The following is a 26,865-nucleotide window of genomic DNA, read 5'->3' as shown; positions in this document are numbered from 1 at the left end:
AAAGGGCAGTTCTCTCAGGAAATGTTTTGTGAAGAGTTTGAACTGGCTGCCCCCGTTCTTGTATATTTACGGTCAAAATGACTAATTTATCAGTTCACAGCAAGAAAATTCTAGGAAACTAGGGAAATTTTATGCTCAGTAAAACTGTAATTGTTATAATTTAATGAGAAGTACTGGAGGGTGACTGGGGCCCTGAGGAGAGGAACAAGACTAGGGAAGCTGAAATTAAAAATTTAACAGCAACAAAAATAGACAGCTACTCAGGACTTCATAAATACGTACAGTACCCGTCCACTGAGACCCAGCACAGAGAAGCAAGCACCTTCCTCAGAAAATCTGAACTTGAAATCACAGCAAGCTCTGCTACCCACAGAGAGGAGGACTTGCAGCACCAGTCACAAATGTACACAGCAGAGCCGTCTGCCACAGGCACGCTCAGCAAGGTCACCAGAGGACAAAGCTTTTAATATATGGTGATGAGAGAGCTAAGTTGGTTTGTGGTTTTACACACTTGAATGTAGTTTACAAAACACCAAAGCTTTTAGTGGTGTTCTTCCAAAGTCCCTTCATTTTAATTCTTCAACTTTCACATCCCTCTTGTTGCCAGTGACTCAAGCAAACGCAGCAGAGCTCCCATGGATCCACTGCTTACACTGAAGCTCCTCAACAACACAGATGGCATCAGATCACATCCTCAAGGTGGGAATGCTCTTTGCACAAGGGATAACTTGTGGCTATTATGAAGCTAATATGAGGGGTTTGTGGCAACTTGCTTTCAGATGCAGACATGAAGAGTAGTACCAGGGACAGACCACAGAGTAGAGATGTGATGTAAAGACACTGTTTTCAAAGCCATGGGTAGGCAGAGGTGGATGTGTGGCACGCAGGCCATGCATGATTGAGATGTTAGCAGCTATCACAGGGTAAGAAGCACTAGGGTCACTCACTGATGTTGCAATGGAAATTCTCATCAAAAAGAGTTTTAAAGACTGATGACATTTATCAAGTGGTTTGTCTTTGAGTCAAGCCAGAATGATGCTGAGGAACGATAACTTTAAAATACTGTGTTAGCTATGGCAGTTAGTTTCTCCTTCTTAGAAGTCATATCCAGTTTTTTTTTTATTATTTTTCAAAGACTAGTAAAAGTAATTTTGGTGACATAGTCGGATTATAATATGGGCTATTAAGTTTAAGGTTTAGCTAAGGCTTCTTGTAATGTCATTTGTGTACATATTCTTCATTTTTTTTCTGATTCAAAACTCTTTGCAGAATTAAGGAAAAAAAATCTTCCTCTGAAGAATCTGGCTGTTTTGTTTCAGTGGCGACTTGTGTGAATTTTTTAATGATATAAAGGGATTACAGATTTTCAAGGATGAAAGGTATTAAAAATGATATTAACATATCACTCTTCCATCATTTCAATACACGGATGCAACAGCAACATAGCAAGCAAAAAGACACTCATAAAAAAAAAGAGACGCACAAAGCTTTTACACATGGAAATTCCTCCACAATTCAGTGCTACTCTTACATATACAGCAACAGGAATCTAGTCATTGTGGCTTTTCAGTGCCTTGACCTTGAGTGTCACCCATGGAACATTCTCATTGTAAGAGATGTTAAACCTGAATTAAGTGATGGGGTTTTTTATGGAATCACTGATGTGTTAGCTATGGCAGTTAGTTTCTCCTTCTTAGAAGTCATATCCAGTTTTTTTTTTATTATTTTTCAAAGACTAGTAAAAGTAATTTTGGTGACATAGTCGGATTATAATATGGGCTATTAAGTTTAAGGTTTAGCTAAGGCTTCTTGTAATGTCATTTGTGTACATATTCTTCATTTTTTTTCTGATTCAAAACTCTTTGCAGAATTAAGAAAAAAAAATCTTCCTCTGAAGAATCTGGCTGTTTTGTTTCAGTGGCGACTTGTGTGAATTTTTTAATGATATAAAGGGATTACAGATTTTCAAGGATGAAAGGTATTAAAAATGATATTAACATATCACTCTTCCATCATTTCAATACACGGATGCAACAGCAACATAGCAAGCAAAAAGACACTCATAAAAAAAAAGAGACGCACAAAGCTTTTACACATGGAAATTCCTCCACAACTCAGTGCTACTCTTACATATACATATATCAGGCTTTTCAGTGCCTTGACCTTGAGTGTCACCCATGGAACATTCTCATTGTAAGAGATGTTAAACCTGAATTAAGTGATGGGGTTTTTTATGGAATCACTGATTTATAGTTGGAGCAAAAGCAGAGACAGGAGGGTGCAGTTCTGAGTGTTAATAACATACTAAGGCATATAAGCTCACGCTGGCCGGATAGCTGTAAGAAGTGAAGAATGCTACAGGGTCACTCAGCTGAGTCAGGGGATTGGGCTATTGGATGCACCTCCAGAAGAGCCGTGGAGGGGCTGGAAGCGGTGCTTCCCCATGGGGCGGCCGGGGACCCGTGGCTTGGCCGGCAGCATGGCGAGGCTGCACGCTTTACCGTGCCCGGCCTCCTCCCCAGTGCCACAGTACCAGATGACCTTAAGGAGCGCACAACCTTAATTTGCAGTACCTCTAAAGTAGTGTAAATGAGTGTCTGAGCACCAGCCAAGGCTTAAATCTCCAGGCAGTGCCACTACCCCCAGATGCCTCTCCTCCTCTGCCTTAGAGGCGTAATTCGGTATGAGTATTTCTTGGGAGTAACATTTTAGCTCACGCAGGAAGGAGAAGGAAGCAAATGTTGATCTCTGATGCAATTATCAGTTTCTGAAGTCTTTGTTCTAAAGAGACAACAATAGTTTTGATTCCCTGTAATGACTAATTATACGGTGAAGAAAAGTGAATACAAAAGTTCAGTAAAATTACAGCTTAATTCTCAACGTAAATTAGATTTCTCACAAAACAATGCTTATGATCGACCCACCCTACTTAATTTAAAAGAGGTGATTATTATCTCTTTACAGAACAACAACCAAAATTAACACCTCTTTTCCATTGCTGACTGTGTCTTAAGGTGTTGCATATCTATCAACACCATTAATTTTAAACTGATTTACTTGTCCTTCAGAGAGAATAATTGGGCAACTGAGAAAACTAGTGTCCTTCACAGAACAGAAAGGAAGGCTTGCAGCATATTCTCTCCATTTAGGAATACTTTAATCTCAATTTTCTGTATTTCTTAACCTCTCTGCAGAAATAGCTAACAAGATTTCCAGCTAAGAGCCTGTTTCTTCCTCTCTCAGTCATTTATCTGAAGTTTTTGACATTGATGCTTGGAAATAAAAACACTGGAAAGCCTGTGCCTTAACTGTGTAACCTACATCTTTAGAGCTCTGGGTGAGTGACAAATACTAAATATCACAGTCTTTATGTTAAAAAGTGATGTATTAGGGGAGGAAGTGGAGCATGGATGCACTGAAGACAAAAGATGTTTCTGATTTGGGTTGTTACACACTTTTGGCAATCAAAGCCATGCTACAGGCCTGCCTTTTGTAAGCTCTGAAGGTTCACAGGTGGAGCACAAGTCCCTGGAGATGCCCAAGCAGTTTATGGTAGATGATCCAAAACTCAGAGACCAAACCCTTTCCTCTCCACTAATGTGATTTTCTCAGGCCTTCCAGAATGCTGAGAGATGTGTGATTATGTCTGGATGGAATATTCTTCGTCTTTGCAACTTGGAAAATAGAAGGTACAAGAAAGTGTCCTGACGGCAGAGAGAGCACGCTGCAGCAACACCATCAGCCAAACTCCTGACTCAGCACATTGCAGGAGACATGTGCCTGGCTGAGTGTGAGGAATAGCTGGGGATTATCAAGGCAAACACATTTCACTGAAGGGAAAGTGGGAGAGCCTTCAGCAGTACGACTGGCAACAATATGAAACCCCAAACCGAACAACAGTGGCTTGATAAGTATGTCTTCAGTCTCCATATATCTCCTGAGACCTAAACTCTTTAAGATTTCTCTGTCAGAAATCTGTGCACAACCCTGTCTCCAGCAGGACCCTTTATCCACATGTATATTACTTTTTTTTTTCTGCCTACACTGTGAGCAAAAGTGATTTTTGGCCTTTGTGTCAAAAATCATCTGTTTTCAAAATCGGAAGAAAACTTCCAAATTTTGTACTGCCAGGTTCAATTTGAAGTGTGTGGAAGGGGTTGTGTAGCTGTAAAAACAATCTCCTCCCCAACGTCATGTCAAAAAACTGGACAGGACTCTGCCATCATCTCAATTCTGTGAGGGATGTTCATTCATCGGGAAATGATCATCAGCCCGAGCCAGTTCCCAAGGAGTGATCCAGCAGACAACACTCCTGTAGCAATTTCCTAACCTATCCAATCTCCTGTAATTTAATTTCTTTGTTAAATCCTTTAGATTTGGCCACAAAACTGAGGTCATTTTGTCAAACTACGAAAAAGGTTTTGTTGTTATAATTAACTTTTACAGCTAGTGTAAAGCAACTTGACAGAAAATCCATTAAAGTAAGATTAATGAGGGATGGCAGCAAAGACTGAAAAAAGGGCTGGGTGAATGACTGGTTTTAACTGAACTGTCAGTGTAGCCCAGCAACATAAAATGCAGTAAGGCATCTGTAAGCAGAAGCAAAACCCCTCAGCACAACCTGAGGTATTCAGTATGATAACATCAGTTATGACAACCTCTTTCAGTAGTCATGTGAGCATAACATCTGATTCCAACTTAATTTAACTTCAGTCAACATAAAGTATTAACAGGATTTGTACCCAACTGAAATAATGTACTAGTTTATTGATGATGTGAAATTTAGTTCTGCTCATTAAAAAAAAAAAAAAGAGAGAAAATATTTGATAGCACAGGTGTGATGAAAATCGTGGAGTTGCTTGAGATAGAAAAGTCTGGCAACATTACCTTTTACGCTGCTCTGTCAGAAAGTTGTTCTCAAACTCTGTTTCATTGGTATGTACTTTTATTCTGTACAAGCAAACCCTCCTTTTTTTTTTATTCACTGACAGCATTTCAGAAATATTTGATGTAATTACTGTGACTTTTAAGAATGAAAATCTTCTTGGAGTAACATTGTATCAGACTCAAAATTTTAGCTTTTTTTAAAAGCAGTGAGGGAGGAATTTGCAGCACATGTGCTTGTGATACATAAACAGCAGGGAGAGGAATTAGCAGAAAGGTAAGCAATAGTATTTAAAAACTAATAAAAGAATGAAATGCAGTAAAAAATATAGGTCCTGTAATAAATGGGAAAACGTGGAATATTTTTTTAAAGAATGTTTTCTACCAGCAGGTCTGGCAAAAAAAAATTAAAGCTGAAAGTATGTCAAATATGGAGCAGAACTGAGTATTAATAATGACAACCCTTTCACACAATCTTGTGAAAAAAGCTGATAACTCGCTAGTCTATGTAAAATATCTTATAGGATGGTTTTGCACCTTTCCTTCTCATGGAGCTTTTTTTGCCTTTAGTGGAAGTTCCTTCAGAGAAACAGGGGAATAGGAAACAGAGACTGAAGGGGTGGGTAAGTGAAGAGAGCTGTGCCCTGTGACTGTCAGATTTTACAGTGTGTCAAATGTTATCATAGAGCTCAGGAAATATGATTAATCTCACTGACATCAGTGGAACAGTTTTTACTCTTTATAAGGGTATTGAATTTTGCTCAAACGGCGGTAAAAGAATCAATAAACACCAATCCTCAGATATATGGCCATATTCACAGGCAATGTATTATCACTGAATCCTTTCAAGTATGTCATAAGAGCTGTGGAGTGAATGGGAAAAATACTTAATCCAGTCTTTAAAATAACTTTTCTTCTATTTTTATGAACAAACATTTGTAAAAAGGCTCTGCCCCTGAAAAGTTATCTGGGTTCTTCTTATACCAACTCATCTAATAAAATCGTCCTACAAATCTTGCTGCACTTGCCTGAAGAGAAAATTTTACAAACCTGCCAACAGGAAATAAAAGTTATGTATATAAACATATGTTAAAAATACTCCTTTCCATAATCCAGGAGTCTAACAAAAATGCAGGCCAGCCTATCACTTTAAAAGGTAAATCAGAAAGAGAACTATTTTGTCCTCATTTACTTGGTATGTTGTGGCAGCCCTAAGAGCCCAGGAACATCAAATTCTGCTGGATGCTGTACAAGAGGTGGTGGTCTCAAAGATTTACAGTTTAACCCTTGCCTTTGAAAGAGGTAGTTTTCCCTGATAACACTACAGGATGTCTCACCTCCTAACATGTGAAACATTCAGCCTATAGCCACCAGTGATATGGACCTGAGACTAGAGGGAAAAAGGAGCTAAAAAAGGCATATCAGCTGGGAGTCCAGTTTTGGTGGGTTACTCTCAACAGTCTTTTGGATATGGAAACTTTCAGACAGCACTGCTGCTTTTGAGGTTGAGATTCTTAAAAGCAGTGTTACATTTCAATAATGTAGTCATTTGTCTGTACACTATCACATTATCTGAGACATTCACTGCTTCTGAGTATCAGCTATTAGCTGGTGAATACCTGTACACCTTGACATATCTCAAATGTTACCATAAAGTCTACCATTTCTTTTTTACTGTATGGTGTTTAAAAGGACCATACAGTAAAAGCACCATTTTTTACAAAATAAAATCTAACAGCCAGCTATTCAACAAAGATAGATTGATATAAATCCATGAAATCCAATGGAAAAGAAAGGGATGAGATACTTTTGACACCACTCTGAAAAAAGCTCGACACTGAAGTCTGAGATAAGTAATATAGGTGCTCCAAAGATCAAAGGGAAAAAGAAGTACCACTTTGGCAGTGCAGCAAAATGGGAAGTTCAGGATCTATTGCACTGAAAGGCATCAAATGAGGAACCATTTGTCAAGTTTTTTTTTTTTTTAATCTGTCCATCATATCTGAGAACTGTGATTCTGTGAATAAGGTATTTGGGGTTTCTTTGTTTATTTTCTCTGTTATTTAGTCAAACATGCTACCTTTACAAGTGAAAAATAAGCATCCGTTTGTCTCTCCCATTTGTCCTTTTCTCTTCCTGTTCTTTCTTCCTTATACCACTGTCATGGATAAGGCTCTACAGGCTAAATGGTGCCGGTGGTGACATGTTTCACCCTTTTGTTTTGCAGGTGTTGTCTGGTGGAACCTGGGGAAGAACCCAGTGAACTGACTCAAGTGGGACTGGAACAGTATCTATCATGGAAACATGGGTTTGCAGAACTAAATGAAGAAAAATTACTAAAAGATTTTGTATTAATTAAAATCCTGAAAAGGATGAAAACTGATCTGCTGGGAAATTACATGCCATATTAAATATACAGTTTTGTAACTAAGCGTTATCTCTCCTCCTTTGTTTAAAGGTTACAGAGATATTAAGATGTCCTACAGTTACAGCACAAAAGGCCTGATTTGATATACGATAGTATTTCAGAAATAATGAAACTATAAATTCTGCAAGGAATTAACAAATCTGAATTTAACTGCAACAGATGCTCTATCTACATTTCTTGATCTTACATGCTCTTTGTGTTTACCTAATCAAAAAGTATTGCATTAGGCCCAGACCGGCTCTAGTAAAGTCAACAGCCACAGCTCTGCTGAGTACAGAAGTCGGAATATATCCTTGAGAATGGAGGTTAACATTAGCTTTGCAATTCTTTGCTAATGTGACTTTTGAATTGTGCTCTTGAACTACCTGGATGTGTTATCAGTGTTTTAAATACATTGGTGTTTCCACTTTGTTGTAAAAATAGGCTTTTAATACAAGACAGTATTTAGCAATGTAGTACCAGCCATCAGTTTGATATCAGCCGTGACATTATTTAATTTTCAGAATCACAGAGGTTAAAGCTCACTGAACTATAAACAGTTGGAAACATGGAGTGTAATCCCAAGGCACAGCTCTGCACAAGCTGTAATTTAAATCATATTGCATGCTAAGCTGAAAAGGCAGTGCAGGTCCCAAAGGGCATGAATAAATCTGCAGTCACTGATTTGCCACACACATTTGTGTTGGGATTCTGTAACTGTGCAAATGTGATGTCTTCCTTTAGCGCAGAGGACCTGTCATCTACTGAGATTTGTAATTAAATAACCCAAAGAACAAAAGCAATTACTTAGCCTTACAAGCATTCAGACTGGAATTTACACGATTTCATGAACAAAGAGAAGGGGAAGTTATGGAGACAGAGAAAGGGAGGCTTTGAGCCTGCAACTTAATTCAGCTGTGTCTAGTGTTAGCTGAGATTTTAATGTATAGGCCAGGTATTCACATACCTGGCTTACCTCGAACTAATAATTCCATCATCACAAACTCCACTCTGAAGTGGATGTTTCTCCATCTAAGGAGCCAATTATGTTCCCAGCTGGCTACGTGCCACATCAGGTGCCAGCTTTGAGCAATCAGTTGTGTTAATTGCAAGCAACACTGAATGCCTTTTGGGACAAGCAATTCACAGTTCAGGAATGTTAGTGTAAAGGGGCTTAGGTTCAGCCCCATTAGCAAGAATAAATCACAAAGTTTGCATAGGTTGCAAAATAGGTTGTAATTTTATGGAATGGGGGAAAGAGGTAGGAACAGACTAAGGGGCTGTAACCTCACATCATCAACTCTGCTGGGTGAGCTGGGCATCTGTTACTTGATGGGGTGATGGCTGTGTGGAGGTGGAGTCCTTCATATTTTCAGCTCAGCAGCTCTATCCTCCCATTCCCCTGGTTCTGTCAGGTATTCTGACCCAGGCCAACAGGGCCAAGATATTGGCTCAAGAGAAGACTACGTCAACTGCCACGAACATGGTCTTCTCCACATTTGTTGGCATTTTCCTTCTTTCTATTTGTCATACTGGGAAAATAATAATAAAAAAATGCATAGGGGTTGTTTGATGTAAAGGAAATATTATAAGGGCATAAATAACAGTGAACGCCATAAATGGATGTTGAAGGCCATATTCATATAAAAACAACCATTGAAGAAATAAAGCGTATTAATGAAATGAGCTGAGCACTGCAGCGAGTAGAAATCAGTAGATCTTTCTTGGCTGCATTGGGGATATTCTCATTTATTATCAGCTAAAGATCTGGCCTGTGGAATTTTTTAATATCTAACTTTTGTCTCAGTACCTGAATAACAAGTTTTAGCTAATCTATCTATTTGCAAGGGTTGATTTCTAATAAGTTTGCCCGTGAGTCGCAGCACCAGCACTATTTAAAAGAAGAACCCTGCACAAATGTTGGAGGTGATGAATGGGAGGTTTGGATTGAATCATTAGAGATAAAGGGAGTTAGTGTGTGGCAGAGAGGGGGAGGAACTGGTACAAACCTCAAAGTCTGCAGGTGCTTAGAAACAGCGTGGAGGCTCAGGAAGTGTCTCTAATACCCTTTAGAGGCTTAGTCCCTGGTGTCCCACGTGACTGTACAAAGAAAACTTCTTTAAACAAAGCCATCTTATTTCTGCCTTTAACACAGACTAAAACATTGCCAAACACTTTTGCGTTGAAGCTGTGAATTTCATTAAATTCAATGCAACTTGCTCAGCACTCTCCATTTTTGTGTGGCTGAAACCTGTAATTCTTCCCCCACCGCCCCATGGCCAGCGTGCTCTAGTCACATCACACTTAACCTTTGCCTTGGCTTCTCAAAAAAGAATTTGTTTCACTCTATTCACGGCTTCAACAGTTTGGCAAACTGCACTTGAGTGCCGCGCTGGGCCTTTATATTGAACACACTAATCTGATTGTTTTTCCACTCTACAAACTTTGGGTCAACAATCAAGCTGCTGCCAGAAACTAATTAATTTGCAAACAGGCCCCATTTTCACAGGGGGAGAGCTTTTGAAACCTGTGTCAGCAGAGCTGGTCACACCATGGTGACATGCATTGTCATGGCATCCACTTTTCTGGGTAATTCTCCTCACTAATTTTTCACCACACACATGAACTCAAATTACCCAGTCAACAGTAAATCTCTATTGAATACCCACCGAACTCTTGAACGTGGTGGCCTGAGAAGAGGAAATTGGTATTGACAGGGTCAACACTCATTAAATTGATGGCTAGAGCAGAAGAGAAAAAAACCCCAACACAAGAACGTAAAAAAAAGATTCAGATGTATGTCATATCCCAATGAAGGGGGCTGTAACAGACCCATTCCAGCTTTGTTTAAATCAATTAGTATTCTGCTGTGTGATTCCCTACAAGCAGATTTCTGCTTAACTTTTCTTGAAAAACTGCTTAGTTACTTTTGTGAACAGGAAAAGAGGCATAATTTGGTAGCTAAAAGTCACTGTTTTCCAAGCATCAGAGCTGTGATGAGCCCTCATAGAGATCTCAGAGATCATGGGAAACCTACTTGAAATTGCAAGGCCTATAACACATAGCCTTTGTTTTTGACATCCTGCCATCTAATCTGAACTTTCCTTTTCCTTAAGCTGATTTGGATCTTTGTAAAAATAATAATTACAAAGAAACCCATGTTGTGTAATTTAAAGTGGGGCCTACACCAAAAGCAAAGCAAAGTGCAGTCTTAGAACCCGAACACTACACCTGTCCTGGACAAATGACCTTTTTTCCCTATTGAAATTCATCTCCAGGGCAAGAGGAGAGGCTTCCTATGAACTGACGCATGTGGGTAATGTGTTTATATTTATACATATATGTATATGTATGTATATACATAGTTAGATATGGTCCCTTTAATCATATATTAACTGAAAGTAGTACACAAAGCTTTCTAGTAGAGATGATTGTCACAGCTACGACTGCTTGAGTCATATACTGAGTTTGTCACCTTCTTATGCAAACAGACCATCACTTTACAAAGCTGTCTATTGCCAACTCTACAAGTTATCCATTGAAATAAATACATACAAATAAACAATCCTTCTTAGTTTAAAAAAAAGAGAACATAGAATATCACTGGGACTATTGGCAATCAGACAATTGCTGGTCTTTACTATTCAGTGTGAGAAGGGTACAGAGCTGGGGATGTCCAGGATCAAGAGTGTGACTCCTGGAATGTACTCACGCAGCTGGGTTTTTACACAGCTCCTACTGCTGGAGGTGGCAGATGAGACTCAGATTTGTTTATCTAAAGCTATGTCTATAAAAAGCAACTCACCTGGGTCATCAAATTTGATTCTGAACACCCAAGCAAGATCACCCGATTTGCCCTGTATAGCCAAGTATAGCTATGGACTGATTCGTCCATAGCTAGCATCTAGCCAGAGCTTGTTCTGGCTCATTCATCCAATTTCCTCCCCAGAAAAGTCAGAGCATAGGTGATGGGAAGGGCTACACTCTCAGGTCTCTCCCCAGCATGAAGCTCACCAGGATTTACTTGGTCGTTGACCCGATATCATATTCACCACTGACATAAAACCCCTAAAATGTAGCAATACTGAGGCACATCACCAATTCAGTGTACATGAGTGAGTGTAGATCCCCAAGCTGACAATCACTTCCAAGTCTCTTGTTTAAAGAGAGACTATGCACTGATCTGTTTGGGACTGGGGTGATATCCCACAGTGCTTGTTTTAAGAGCTATGAACATCTTTCCTAAAACTGTACTACGTGCAGCAGACAAACTTCTCTGGTCTCCAGTGGAAACAGTGCACAAAGCACTCTGAGGTTCCCCATTATTCTTGATCTTATATGCTCTATAAAGAGAGTCATAATATGAATTGCAGCAAAGCATGGATTCTAATCTGCACTCCCAGCTATTATTTTTCGGTGTGAATAATAAGGCTGACCAAGCTAAAACCCATAAATGAGCCCATGGTTAACCATGTAATACACACATATCCTAAGTCAGGTGCTCCTGGACTAATTTGTATCCTAACTTCCCCAAGCATATTGTGGCTCAGACCAATATGTTTACTGATGCAAGTTTTTTTGCCCCAGGTCATATTCTCTAGAGTGTCAGGAAGTCCTCAAAATGTGCTGTCAACCCAGGGGAATGTCCTCTTCTGCTTCATCTTTCCTACCTGCTTTTTCCACTCCAGACTCAAAGCTTATCCTTTGGCTACTTTTACCAATTTTTCATACCTAAATGCAACAAAATCTCATCCACAACCCTGTGTGGAGGGAGACAGATAAGATCTATTTCTTAGAAGAATTTAAAATAATTTCATTCAGGCTACTTGATGGGAGATAATAATTTTTCTGGTTGTCTTTACTCACCGTCTTCATGATCTTCCTCACATTCAGAAGAACTGTAAAGCACATTCTCTAATTGCTACTTGGTCTTTGATTTCTGAATCAAATGCTTCTCTTACTTTGTATAAAGATACAGGGAGCAGTTATCAGATAGGATGAGTCAACTGGTTCAAATACATGAGCATCTTCTGATCAAATATTCAGCCGGACCTATGGTTTCCTGAGTTTAACCATTTCAGGTTAGTGACAATATAAACATCGAGTAATAACATTAAGAAAGAAGTGATTATTTTGTGATTTCAGAAATTTTACATTTCTTCCAAGAGAAAAAGAATGGGTTGTAATAAAAATGTATAGAGAAAAGACTTGTTAGATTGCAATGAGAAAAACAATTTAAAATTCAAATTCAATCTCTCAAATTTGGATCTACAGACTTAAGGAAGAAAAAAAAACTCTGTAAATTGAGTTTGTATGCCATTCTGTTCACATTATTATGCCACCGTCACCATAGTTTCTGAGTACTTCCTAGCACTGTGTTAGGTGACATTAGCATTTGTCACACATGGAATTTATCACTGTGAAATTATTTATTACTATTCTTAGCAATGAAGATAATGGGAATGGGGGTGGGAGGGTGTATTGAGTGAGAAATGAGACTTGCGTATATGGACATGTTTTGTTCTTGCAAGGTTCAGAGCTGTTCACGCCTGTATAAGCAGTGACGAGAAAGAGCGGGACTTGGTCCACACTACAGCCTGCATGGTAGGAGAGATCAACTGACTAATTTGGTTCAAATATAGGAATGCATATGTTAAATGCAAGAGATCCTTGCAGGGGAAAAACAAAACAAAACAAAACAAAAGGACAACAACAAAAAAACACACACAAAAAAATCGCCTCACTGTTTTCACTGATAAGGTTGTTTAAATATGCCCTTGTAAACTTATGGGAATGCAGACCTGGGAGATACTTCTTAGTCTACTCACTGCAGTCCCTTGCGATCTCAGGCGAGCATGCTATATGACACCACATAAAATGTTATCTAAGTTCCTCTTAAAACCAGCTAGGCTGCCTCACTGACTATTTCGATTGGGCAGCTTTTTCTAATTTCCTTCCCCCCACGGTTTAAGACTTCTAATTTGAAGAATAAATATATTCATATGCAGTTCATACCCTGGGGTTTTTTAATGTCCTTTATTTAAATAGCTCTTTTCTTGTTGGAGATTTATTGTATTTGTAGCATCCATCACCTCCTTTGTCCAAGAATATCTCAGATGTACTTTATGAAATAACCTCTAGGTACCAGGATGGTTGGGTCCTGTCTATGCTGGCAGGTCAGCCATTTTCTACATTTGCTTACCTTTGGTGGCATGTATTTTAGTGCCTTCTGTATATCTGGATTGGGAATGTCTAGGAGGTGAGCTGGAAAGTGGGCAACTAGGAAGGCATTTAGGGACAAGGGAGTGGCACAGAAGAGGGAGACGTCGGTGGGTATGTATAGGTGGGAAAAGGGTTTGGTGTGGATGACCAAAGACAAATTGTAGAATCAACAATGCAGCAAATGAACACATCCAAGTCTCAGCAAAAGTAGTTGCAAGAGAACAAATACTAATTTCTAAACTTCTTGACACATCTAATACATTTTTATTAGAGAGGTAAAAATCCTATAAACTAGCTGCAATCTTGTCTTTCTCTTGCCATACATTCCTCTACTGTGCAATACATATATATTCAAAATTATGTGTGTATATTGCCAGTGCTGGGACATCCTACTAACTACCATAAGTGGGAACAACATAAAGTGACGGCTAAAGTTCTGTATGAATGCCAGGAGAGTATCAAGTCCTTGTTTCCTGCCTTGGAGCCTGTGAAATTTAAGAGGGCATTTTCTTTTTTATTGAACAGTCGCTCAGCTTCTATAATTCTCAGCTGTTTATGTAACCGTAAAGTAAAGATTACCAAGGACAATAACCCTGGGGGACTAAGCACAGCTACTACCCCACTTTAAAAATTAAGCCATGGAAAGTATGCTAAAATAATATCATAGAACTGGTTTAAACCCATAAAAAGCAAGGAAATTCCAAGCCAAGGCTCGAAATCCAGACTGACAGTCTCTCTTAACCCCAGGTCTAGTAAAGAGGGTGAGCAAGACCAGTATTTCTTCACTTTTCTGGGGTGCAAACCAGATTCATAATACTACCTTAATGCAGCTTTTGTGATTTAATTTCCCTTCAAATCTTCTGCAGCCCAACTCTGTTTTGCTTTTAAAATAAATGTTTATGATTATTCATTTTACAAAATGTTAACAATTTAAGGCAAGATCCCTCTGTGCTCAAGTCAGGGAAGATGAGAGTGGCTCCAAGCTTTCCTTCCACTCCCCTAATCTTCAGCTTGGAAACTGCCTTCAGTACATTGCTTTTGCATTGCTTAGCATTTGCTTTGGTACACCGCACTGCCATTTCTGCCTTCTTGCCTCCAGCCATGCCCTCAGCCCTTGCATGAACGCTGCCACGGACGGTGTACAGCAAACATTGTGTGTAGCTCACCAGGGAACTGCTGGTACCAGGGGAAGCTGCTCTGACCTGCTCGGGCCTCCTACTCATCTTTTTTTATTGCTGAAGTGGTTCACAGAAGCAGGACCTCTATCTGTGCTTTCTTTAAATAACACTGACTTCTGATGGCTCTGAACTGTAAGAGGCAATGGCACATTTAAAGGAAAACATGGGTTTTGCCTATAGGCAAGACTCTGTAAGATATATGTGTAACATCAAAGCCACTGCTATTTATAGTAAAGCTGGACAGGAGATGTTTTCTCAATTTCAAGATTTTTTTTTCTGAGAGTTCAAAACTTTTCTTGACCCTCACTGGGACCAGCTAAGACTGTCAAAGCTTTTTGTGCAGATAAACTCCATGCACTTACCAGAGGAGCCAATAATATCCAGGGTGAGTATGCACATGGCTTGTAACAAAGTACATGATTCAGTCTGGGCTTTTCGTATCCAAGATGACTTCCCTGAGCACCAACTTATTTTACTGTGTTTTTGCAAATGCCTTCATGTCACATCTGGCCAACTCTGTATCAATAATTAAATATTGTAATGCTACAGTGACTGATGTATTGTTCCCTACCTTCTAGATGAATGCCCCAACTACATGGCTATAGAATCAGTCTCCCTTGCTTTATTTGGCTTGGTGACTGTTTAATTATTTATACAAAATGGAATGTCTTTAGAAGCCTGTGAGTATTTAATGTCTTTAAAAGACTTAAAAAGTCTTCAAGAGCTGCTGGTCAGCACCGTCTCTTGGGCTGGGCACAGTTCAAAGCTCTCTTCCCAGCAACATTTAACTTCTTAGGAAAGGTAGAGCATCTCCAAAAAGTGACTGTGTGATCTCTGTAGGAATCATAGAATCATAGAATACCAGGTTGGAAGGGACCTCAAAGATCATCTGGTCCAACCTTTCTTGGCAAAAGCACAGTCTAGACAAGATGGCCCAGCACCCTGTCCTGGTGAATCTTAAAAGCGTCCAATGTTGAGGAATCCACCACTTCCCTGCAGAGATTATTCCAATGGCTGATTGTTCTCACTGTGAAAAAGGAACTCTATCCGTACTTAAATCCAAAAAACTTAATCACTCTGTGCAATGTTTACACCAGTTCAGGATGATATTTAAATTCTAGGAAAAGTTTGCAAGTTCTTAATGCCTTCTCCTCTCCATTTTTAGTACCAAACAGCTGTGTTTTCTCTACCCTGTCAGCTCTGACCTTAGCCTTAATATGGGAAAAGCAGTTTGAAGTTCCTGCTCTGAACGAAGTAAACATTAGCAAGGACTTATAAACTGGATGCCTCACCATCTAGCTATTAAACTCCAAGGGGATGAGGATTTCTCTTTGAGAGTTTGATCAGAACTACTGTTCTTATCCAGATTTCAATATATGTCCATAGAATAGTGGTTTTTAACCTGAGGCTAAGCACACTGTAGAAAGCAACTAGAAAAGCAAACCCACCACTACATAGCAATCCATGTCTTTAACTAAAAAATGTATAAAGCGCTGCAAACTTAAGGTTCAAAACTAGTTTATACAGATCTTTAAGAAAGTAGATTACACCTCATCCTTCAGTAAGAGCTTATTTCATTAAAAGTATATCCACTTTAAATACATGAAAACATAAAGCTTCTTTTACAATTATATTTAAAAGATACAAATGAAAAAAAAAAAAAAAATTATCAAAGGCCTGGCATGCCTGCAGAGTTTCAAATCCAAATAATTATAATTTTTGGATTTCCCTGTTAGATGCTGAAATTAGGAGTCCTGTGTGGAAAGGCTGCCAGGACCTTATCACTGGGAAATTAACAGTAAAGTCTTAGAGCCTTTAATAGGAACGTTGTAGTACAGATTTTAAGCCAACCTTTCCATATTAGGAATGTCAACTTATCAAGTTGCAATGGAGAGATAGTTTTCAAAAATGTGCGTAAGGATCATTGTCTATTAAATTATAGACAGTTATGAGAATCATTTCTAAAGGCCTCAGTTTGATTCTTTTTTTAAATTAACTTGAAACTTTCCATACAGGAATATAGTGTAAGAACTACACTTAGAGTTGAAAATCATCTTCACCCTGTCCTACGATAAATGCTGCCTTCCTACTTTTATGCTCATTTTGGATGATACTTTAATTCTAGAGAGCTTGAGGTTTGTCAGCTCTTTATGTGCAACTGTCTTCTCCTCCCCATCTTGAGCACAAAGCACTTGTGATTTCTGCACCCTGTCAGATGCAACCTTAGTGCTAATTTGGGAAAAGCATTTCCCACATTTAGTGCTGAAAGACTGATAACCGAATCCACAAAGGAATGACACATTTTCAACGATGAAGTACAGGGGCTGTGGACAATGGCTGTGCTTTCCCACTGCATAAATCCTCCTGACTCAGCTGTCATTGTGCAAATCTACTGCACAAAAGCAGATTTTGCTTGCATGATTGGACTTTATTTCATCATGACTATCATAACAAAAGTGGGTGTTGTGTTATCTTTAACATATTATTACTCTACCAGGTACCAAGATAGATGGATATGTATGTCTGTAACCCTTGTACTTTACTGACTCCTGAAGTCCAGAAATCTTGTCTATTATTATAATAAAATAAACCAATGAGCAATATTTCTGGGTTACTGGGCAAGCACAGACTGTAGAACTGAAATGTGATAGACCTGAATCTGTCCTCACAGTAGTCTATGTGAATTATGACAAAACTAAATTTAACAGGACAAGAATCAGATTCATACAACTTGTCATAGTAAAATATGATTTTATGACAGATTCAAACAACTCATCATATACACATTTATCTGATACATATATCCAATGCATATATCATATATAGAGTTGTTTATCCAACCTGCAATAACATTTTATGGTTTTAATTACGAGTCAGGGATTGGTTTTGTTATAAATTGTATATACAGCTAATATGATAACCAGTATGATACTAGAAGTTCCTGACTGTTGCTAGTAAGAAGCTGTGTTGTTGAAACATAGTCTGCTCTTACACATTAAAAATTTGCATGAACAGTTTGCACTAAGTTGCAAAACCATGTAAGAAAACCTAGACCTCAGCACAGACATAAATAATGTGGCTAGAAGTGAAAAATATCTACAAACAAAATACTTTGTGAATTCAAAAACAGGAGTGCAGATGCAAGCAGTGTGTACAGCAAAAGTGGCTAGTCAACTCTTCAAAAATTAAAATACAAATTAACTCAGAGTAACTACTGTTAGCATTCAAATGTCAGCTTTTTCAAATGGTGAATTCTCATTTCCAAAATGCTCATATCCTTGTATAGTAGCTAAAGCCAAGTGTAAATCCATTTAAGTTATTGGAATTTTGACTTCAGTAGAACTTGTATAGAGTACTCAGATGCATTTTGAAGTATTTTGGTACATGAAACCAAACCCAGATTTTCTCTGAAACTATCCTTCTCTCCCCATACATGCAAACAACCAACTATAGGCCTGATTAGTAATATCCATACAATAATGTAAGCTATTGTGCCTTGTTAAACTATTGAATATTTTGAAACCCAGTAGTTTGGAATACCCAGGACCCTTTTCACTTTTTCCAAACTATTGACAACTCTGGCCTGCTCAGGAAACTCTGCTGATTCACTTTCTGCTGGACTTTGGTGGACAGTGTCAGAGTCCCTTCAACCCAGCCAAAAATTAAAGCCTGTACAAGGCACAGTCCTGCCCAAGGCTCTGTAGCTACTTTGTGTTGACGTGTGGCTGATGCCTCCACAAGCCTTGAGCAACTTGCACCCTACAGCAATCTGCTTCTGTGGCACAACCACATTAGCCGTAGTGTCTGTATATGTTTTAAATTTAATCACACTCCACAAATCTCAATGTAATTAAAACAGAAATGCTTCTTTATAAATCACTTTTGATTAGGTTAACTGGTTTAAGACAAAATTCTGCTCCAAATAAAAGAGGGGTGTATATGCCACAGATGTTGCTGGAACAAAGCTGTGTGCTAGTCTTTAACAGCTAGATGAATGTAACTGGGTAAATGTACATTTTACATACCATTTAGCCACCGGGAGTCATGCTGCTCTGTTCTGATTGGATGATGATGCCCCAGAGTTCGGAAAATGGCAAAGTCCCTGCCCATGAAGTCTGCTGCTGTGCCAGAGTACAGTTCTCCATCTGTGGGAGGACATAATTGTAAGCAACATTTCTCAATTTTCCAGTCATGTAAGTCAGAGAAAGCTGTCAGTCCTATGTTTATTTTACGCTAATAGGGACAATGAGAAAATTACGAAGTAATAAGCCGTATGCAATGTATTGTCATTGAAAATATATAATTAGACCCACTTTCTCACTGCAGAGCTTAACTGTAACCTCTCTCAAATGAGCTGTATCTCCTGACTGCTAGTGTAGCCACTTTTCAAAAATATGTTTGGATTCTTAGGCTGGAACAGTGACAGCTTGTACACCTGTCCCTGGCAGGTAGTAGTATGCAGCCCCCAAAAACCTCCCTAACTGTGAAGTTACCCTGTTTTGAACAGGAGTTTGGACTAGAGACCTCCAGAGGTTCCTCCCAACCTACTGGGTTTTTGTGAGTCTGTGTTGGGAATTGGAGAGTCCAGCTCACTCACTCTTGGTTCAGAAAGTCGTCAAGTCCCCTGAATTTTTCATATAGAAACTGTCTTTTGGTTGATCTTCGGTTTTGCTTTGCCTTTTTGTTTTTCCCTTCTTTTTTTTCTGAGCAAGCAAATCCTCTGGAAACAGTAGCTTCTACAGGAAAGACAGAACATGCCTTTCTCCTCCTGCCACCTTCATAACTGTGACACTGGCAAAGGGCAACAGCTAAGGGAGGCAATAAATGAGACCATTCCCTGCTACCTTGACCCCATGCATATCACAGTGAACAAGTGAATTAAAAATTGACCTGTGATACTTCAGCCTATAAAAGGCACATACATAGCGTAGCTGGAGAAGAAACTCATAATATTAGAGTCCCAGTGTGCCCCTCCTCAGCCAGCTAGAAGTATCACGGAGGAGACAGAGAGAGACACAGTCTAAATTCAAAGGACCAAGTCAAGTTAAATACCTGCCAACTGGTAAAGAGAATAATAAGTACATAGCAATCAAATCCACAGAAAATAACCAGGGATCAAAGAACAACATGTATTATTCTGACATTAATATAGAGCTTGTCCATGAAATTAGTCTGAATTCAAATTGTTAAAAATGCATTTTTTAGAACTGTGCCCTTTTACACCCATATGTGAAATGAGATACCCTACCCTATACTTTCAATATGGAATTAAAAAATATTATTCCTTCCAACTGTTATTTTCAAGCTACCCATCTTAAATGGGTCTTCTGTGAAGAAGACAAGTTTGAGGATAAAATAATTCTTTCTTTGAGCTAAGGTAATAAATTTTTCATGGTCATGATGAACTCTACCATATCCTCATTTTAAAAAACCTTTTAGGAACAAGTTCATCATTTTCATGGCAATTTTAGGTATTTCCATGGTGGGAGAACCATATCCAAGCATGCCTACTGGATATCGCTGGCAACTTTTCCCCAGAACACTGACACCATGAATTTATCAATTGAACCTACAGTGGCTCTGTACCATATGGTAGTCATGAAAGTCAGGAAGGGTGAAAACACGATAGCGGAAAGGCGTGGAATTGAATGAATTCACAGCAAAGATTAGAAGCAAATAGACCAGTCGTGCCCAGCAGGAGGTGTAATCAGAAGTGAAACAGAACAGCATATCATTAATTAACAATTTATCATTCCTCTATGTAATTTTCAACTTTTTTTTAAAGGGGAGACAATCACTTAATTATAGTGATTATTATGTACAGGGTATGCAGCTGAGATTTTAAAGAACATAAAACCTCTTTGCTTGTGAAAAGGGCTTTGATGCTGTGCTTAACCTTTCTTTAACCTTATCTTCATTTCCTTGTCTTTCAGTCCCTAGTGAGTTCTGATAAATCAATATAAATCAAAGGGGGAAAGAAAAAAACCAACAAGACCTATTTTGCTTCCTAGTTATCAGCAGATCTAAAGGTCAATCAAGAAAGAAAAAAATTCTACATTTAATACTACATTATTAAAATTAAAACAAATATAGCTCAAAAACTCATTATAATTATATATTTACAATATTTAGAATTGTAAGGGGTTTTGGCACCTCAACTTCTAACTCAATATATAAACACCACTGAAAATAACATATCATCCAGGTTCGACTTAATTCAACCCAAGACTATTTCATGCTACTAGTCTCTTGTGGCTGGTACATTTTGTCAGTGGTGACAGTGTAAAAGTTTTGCCAATAATGAGCTTCAGCGTGTTGCAAAGGAGAAAAAGTCTGTAGGAAACTAGCTGACCTTTCTTTGCTTTCTACTACAGCCCCTCCAAGTTTCAGGATACCTAGACCAGTGCTTGCAGTTTGAACTGATTTGCTGTAGTCATGCAAATTTTGGCTTCTCCCAGATAGAAATACCAAGAAATACCATTTATTTTTGTAAGGCTTTAGATAATAATTTTTGGTAGATTCAGGGTGAGCCTTAAGTCATGTCCCAGATGTGCACATCCTTTGAGTTAGTACTATTCAAAAGCTATATGAGAATTTTGCCTCCTGTCTAGACATAAGTACATTCATCTTTGTTTCCCTAAGCAGACCTTCTTTTGGACTGAAATTTACTCATTACTGGTCTAGGAAATGATTCTTTTAAGTCATGGAGAGTCTTCACTGTGCTATTTCCATTGTCAGTAGTTTTAAAAGCAGTTTTCATTAACTTGAAGAAGAAAGTCGAAATGAACAGTTTGAAAACTGACAAACATTTCTCAAGGGGAAAGAATGAAGGAAAAAAAGAAAAAGTTGTCACTTTGTATTTCCAGCCCAGCAGCATAAAGCAACAACTGCCCAGAACAAGCTGATGGCTGAGTTGTTTGCATAGGAAAAAGCTCTATGTTCTGGACACAAACGACTTTATTCTAAAGAAGTAGCATGCTGACATTATGAATGCAAACAGAAATACATATATTGACTTTACTAAATAAGGAGGCAACAATTAAAGCCCATAATAATTTTTTTTTGGGGGGGAGGAACCATTTTCCTGCGTACCGTACATAAGCAGCATGAAACTGTGAACACGTCCGCAGGTTCATTAGATACAAAGATGTTAAAAACTAAGCAGAATACATTTATTTGCTGAATTGTTTCTATTCAGCTTTTAAAGAAGACTGCCTTCTTAAAAAAAAAATAAAAATTTTGGAGAGTACAGAAGTGTAAGCTTCCTTTTTGAAAGAAATAAGAAAGTTGAATGGATGGGTAATATAGGCAAAAGTAAGCCTTGAATGTCCTGATTGCTCTCACTGGTAAAAGGGTTCCCAAATGAAATCTTCTATCCCTGGTTAGTAGGTTTATTTGCTAAAGTTAAGATTTTCAGACGTACATAGTAGTGGATTGACTTCATTCCTTTTAAAGTCAACAACTAAATCTTCCCAGAAAGTAGAATAAACTCTAGTATCCTGAACCTCATAGGTACTTAGTAGCTAATTTCTAATAGATAGGACAGTAAAGTTCTTCCTTGGTAGAGAAGCTACTGTATTTCAGATCACATTGATCCATATTTGGGAGCATTAAGGCACCTAAACTGATTTAAAAAATAATAATAATTTTAAAAAATTATAAACTTAAAAAAAAAAAATCAGTGATACACAGGAACAAAAATAGCTTTGAGGATTCTGGATCATCAGAGCTTTTGAAAATCCCAAAGGGTCATTTCCTAAAGAGCAACTGACTGACAATGGGACAATGCTGTCTCTTTCTCTGAGGTTTTTTCAACTATCCCAGTACAATTGCTTTAGACTAATACATTCAGTGATAATTTTCTCCTGTGATTATGTTCTTTGAAAACCCTGCTGCCTCTCATTTTCCTCCTGCCCTGGAATACACACTAGTGGTGCCCAGGGACTGCCTAGTCTCTACATTTTCATGCGCTAGCCCACTCAAATGGAGATTGTTTAGTTAGCAGCACATAGATGGGAATGGCTGAATAATGTCTTACATTACTAGGAACTAGTTGTATCAGGTTCCCAGCTGGCGTTTACTTTAGAGTAGCAATAACTACCTTTAATGAACAACTATTAAAAAAATAATGAAAAATGTTTGCAGGTGGATGGAACAAGGAAGGTATACTGGAAAAATATTGGAACAATTTAAGAATGATGAACTGTTTGTTTTGGTTTCTTTTTTTTTTCAAATATTGATTTTTATTTTTTTTTAAGAGAGAGGGAAAACTGAAGATCCTTTTTACACTTATAAGTGTTTCTTTCAGCTGAAATACAAAATAAGAATCCTTTAATAGCATGAATGGCTATTAAAGATCTTAAGTTACTTTTTGCAAATTAACATTGGTGTTTTGCCCAAATTCCAGCTTGGATAATTACATTTCACTTACCTAAGTTTTACCTTCTAGTTACGGAGTCAAGAACATACTCATCTTCCAAACTTTGCAAAATCTCTGTTTAGTGTTTCTGATGAATAACAGCAGTTATTTTTCCCTCCTGTATTTAACCATATAAATTACTCTTACTTCTCAGCCTGCTTTTATCTTCCTGATAGTTACATTGTGCTACTAATTATAACATTGCATTTTAATGACTGTTGGGAAATTATTTTACACAGTTGCCCTCTTGAACATGAGATAAACCATGGTTGCTTGTGAGGACAAATACTTCTGGCACACGAGGGGCCAGGAGTAGCCGAGCTATCATTCAGCTCAGGAGAAGGGAAGAAGCAGTCCATCCATGTTCTTCTTGGTGTGAGGCATTTGTGGTCAAGAGGCTCTTCTGGCCTTCATAAACCTATTCACTGCTTCACTCCAGTGCTACCTACTTCAGAGAGCAGTTAGACCAAACCTCTCCATGTAGTCATTGCTTGGCCAGTTCATTCCCTGTTCCTCACCTATTTTGAGGGGGAGAAAATTATTTTGCCTTGGGTCATCACTTTACCATAAAATTCATGCTTTTTTGGCAAAGATAAGAGTAAGTAATTGTGAACCAGTGGTGAATCTGGTGTACACTTTCTGAAATATCAGGGGAACCTCTGCAGGAAAGGATTGAAATAAATGCAACATTATAATCAGTAATACAATATGACTGTGAGGTAGCTATGAGGAGGCAGAGAAGAAAGGGTGTTCATGTTCAGGATGCAGGAATGTTAATTTTAGGTTCACTCTGAGTTTTGTGTAAGTCACTGAAGTAGAAATTAGTCACTGGCTTTGAATGTTGAATTTGCGCCATTTTCTATAGTGCTAATACACCCATGGCTCTAATTGAAGCCTGAGTCAAAACAAAATATCATGCTCAGTCTACTGTTTATTAGGAGTAAAAATACATGGAGTGAAAATTATAGTGATAGGGAGTGGGCTCAAGAGAGCAAAGATGTTTTAAAGACATGAAATCTAAGGCAAGGGAAATAAGATAATCATATTTGTGCCGTGAAAAAAAAAAAGGAATGTGAAAAGCTAGATGCTGTTGACTTTGTGCAGTTGCATACCAAGTATACCATGTAATACTGGCTTGTCATCATTCTCTTTCTTTATTGTATATTAAAGTAAATAGTAAAGCCATTCCCTTGAGAGTAGCTATGCCACAAATTCAAGTTGCTCCAGGCACTAATTTATACACTGGCCTTTTACACACACATTTTTTTCCTTTCTGATTGTACAAGGTACAAGTTGGAGCAAGACGTGGACATCTTTCTTGTTTTTCCTGTCAAAAAGTGCATGTCCCCAGGGTAGCTCATCACCTGTGATCATTAGGGGCTTCGAAGATCAGGAAATGAGGCACACTCAAGACTAAATTTTTGTTGCTGTCTATTTTGAATAGCTTCATTTTTAAATGTAATGTAAATATAATAAGGGTAGATTAAGACCCTAGACTAGCAATATGGACAAAGTCCTGGAGAAGACAGTATATCTGGTTATGCGTCGTTTCCCAAAGACTTCTGAGGTAAGAGAATCTGCAATCTTCTGAAACTATTGTTGTCCCTTGGATTTGAAGTTGTAATAAATTGCCAGAAAGTTACATGTTAAGGATAAAGTGGCTACACCTGGGCAGAGCTGTTACTGAAAGAAGAATCTAATTTGTTTCCCTCTTAATTTCTTCTTACAAAATTTCTTTTTGCCTTTTTCGTAAAGGAGCAGGAATAACAAATAACACAATTAATTCAATTAGATAAATTAAATCAATTAAATTAATTCAATCAATTGGATTAGTTCAATTAGATTAACACAGTCCAGGTGCTCTATACTCACATATTCCTTGCAATTAAGTATTACTAATTCAAAAATACTTAATTTATTTAAATCTCTCTGTTCCAGCCAGGAGTTTAATTGTATTCACTGTCAGATAGATCTCTTCAGCTGAAACATCATCTTAAGGCCTAAAGACCTGTGAACGCTTGTGTATCTCCAGCTCACATGCAGGTACAATTGGGTGATAGACCGTCCTCGGCAGCAAAACTGGTGTAAGAAATTACTTATTCCTGCTCTCACTTTTCTCTCAGCTGTGCTGGTGCAACCGTCAGTGAGGCCATTCTGTAAACTGGGTGATTAAAATACCTCCAGAGTCACCTAGCTCTGGGGAGGAGAAACACTTTGCAGAATCAAGGTCTTACAGAGGTATAAAGTGGCTCTTGTGATACTTGATTCTTGGTTTACACACACCTTGTTTCTCAAGACACCTGGGTCAACTGTATTAAAAATGAAATCAAAATTACTTTAGCCTGAAAATAAAATTCATAAAAAAAAGCGCTATCATAGGTACTGCAAGGAGAAAAAAAGCAGAAAACTGGCTATTATTTACAGTGAATGCACGTCTCATTGAACTTGTATTGTGGCACCTACCTACTAAAAGAGAAGCTGTCAGCAGTTTAGGATCATAAGGGCTTTTCCCTCGGCCATTTTCAAAATGTGAATCTTCCATTCTAAAAATGTTGTCCTGTGGGGTAGAAAAAAAGAAAGAAAAAGCAATATTATTTGATGAAAGAACACTAAAAAAAAAGTTGAACTAAACAGAGTGCAGTACATATGATTCACACTGGGTTTTGTGGCTTCAGGGAAGTCAAATTACACTAGGTGAGGATCTGGCAAAAGTGCCCACCTTCTAATCAGTATTGTGCTGAAGGCTAGTCAAAAGCACAAATACACATGCACAGATTGTGTCTCATCTATTTGCATAGCTTCATTGAATTGTTTCTGCTTTCATTGAGAATATGTCTGAGTAATAGTAACTGAAGAAGCTGGAATTTGAAACTTTTGTCTGAAAAAAGACAAAGCCTATTTTTCACTGACTATACTTTTCTGAAATATCCTGCAAGTGTAGATTAGTGCATAATACAATGCTAAATTCTGCTTTTCCTAACTTGAATATTTAGTGACTTACTGTTTCATGCACCCTCAAATTGAATTTTAACTGTATCAGGAGAGCTTTTTTTTAATTATTCTTCAGTACTATGTAATAAAACTTTTAAAATATACAGGCCGAGGGCAAAGCATATGGGGATATAAACCAAGATTAAAAAAGGCCTCAGTCAACACTAACTTAAATCAAGGTCAGTAATTCCAAAGCAATGGGCTTTTCAGTACATTTAATTACTTTAATTTTAACTGGGTGACCAAATCTGCCAATCAATTTGAATAGTGTGTTTATCTTATGTTTTGCACTGAGGGTAAAACCAGAAGAATAGATGCTTTTTGCACAGTAGACTTCTACATTGACAGAAGACATGTGGAGGCCACACCAAAAACTGAAATTTCCATTTCCCACCTGCACTGTGGTTAATTTGCATTGACACCTAAATCAAGGAGCCCCAAAGCTGGGACAACCCCTACCTCCAACAGTTTCTCTGGTTACTTAGGCCTTTGCACCCAGTTCTCAGTTGCTTATACCTAAAAATTCTCTATGAGGTGGATGCTGAAGGGCTTCTTTCAACCAATATGTGCAGGACCAAGTAGCTTAGGCTGTAATAGGAACTACAGCTTGATACAGCCTCTTTTTTTCTTACCAACTAATCAGAGACCAGTCATCTGTTTTAAGAAAAGAAACAAAAAATAAATATCAGAATATATGTCTAAAATATGTGTTGATGATAGAAAGAAACTAAGAAGATGTTACAATATTTTTGCCTATTTATTAT

At 38.1% G+C, this 26,865-nt stretch overlaps 1 protein-coding gene across 1 annotated transcript in view; it reads right to left on the bottom strand.

Annotated features, from left to right (window-relative positions):
* SEMA3A (sema domain, immunoglobulin domain (Ig), short basic domain, secreted, (semaphorin) 3A) overlaps positions 1-26,865 on the bottom strand; it is a 121,363-nt gene that overhangs the window by 40,797 nt on the left and 53,701 nt on the right. Inside the window, exons 4-5 of the mRNA XM_009326562.1 lie at positions 25,574-25,667; positions 18,717-18,836 (exon numbers count right to left, since the gene is read on the bottom strand). Coding sequence (XP_009324837.1) covers positions 18,717-18,836; positions 25,574-25,667 — 214 coding nt within the window. The remainder of the gene's footprint in view (positions 1-18,716; positions 18,837-25,573; positions 25,668-26,865) is intronic.

The sequence above is a fragment of the Pygoscelis adeliae genome, unplaced genomic scaffold (genome assembly GCF_000699105.1).
Source record: "Pygoscelis adeliae isolate BGI_AS28 unplaced genomic scaffold, ASM69910v1 Scaffold306, whole genome shotgun sequence".
NCBI lineage: Eukaryota > Metazoa > Chordata > Aves > Sphenisciformes > Spheniscidae > Pygoscelis > Pygoscelis adeliae.
The sequence above is the reverse complement of the archived record's forward strand: the minus strand, read 5'-3'. Positions and strand labels throughout refer to the sequence as shown.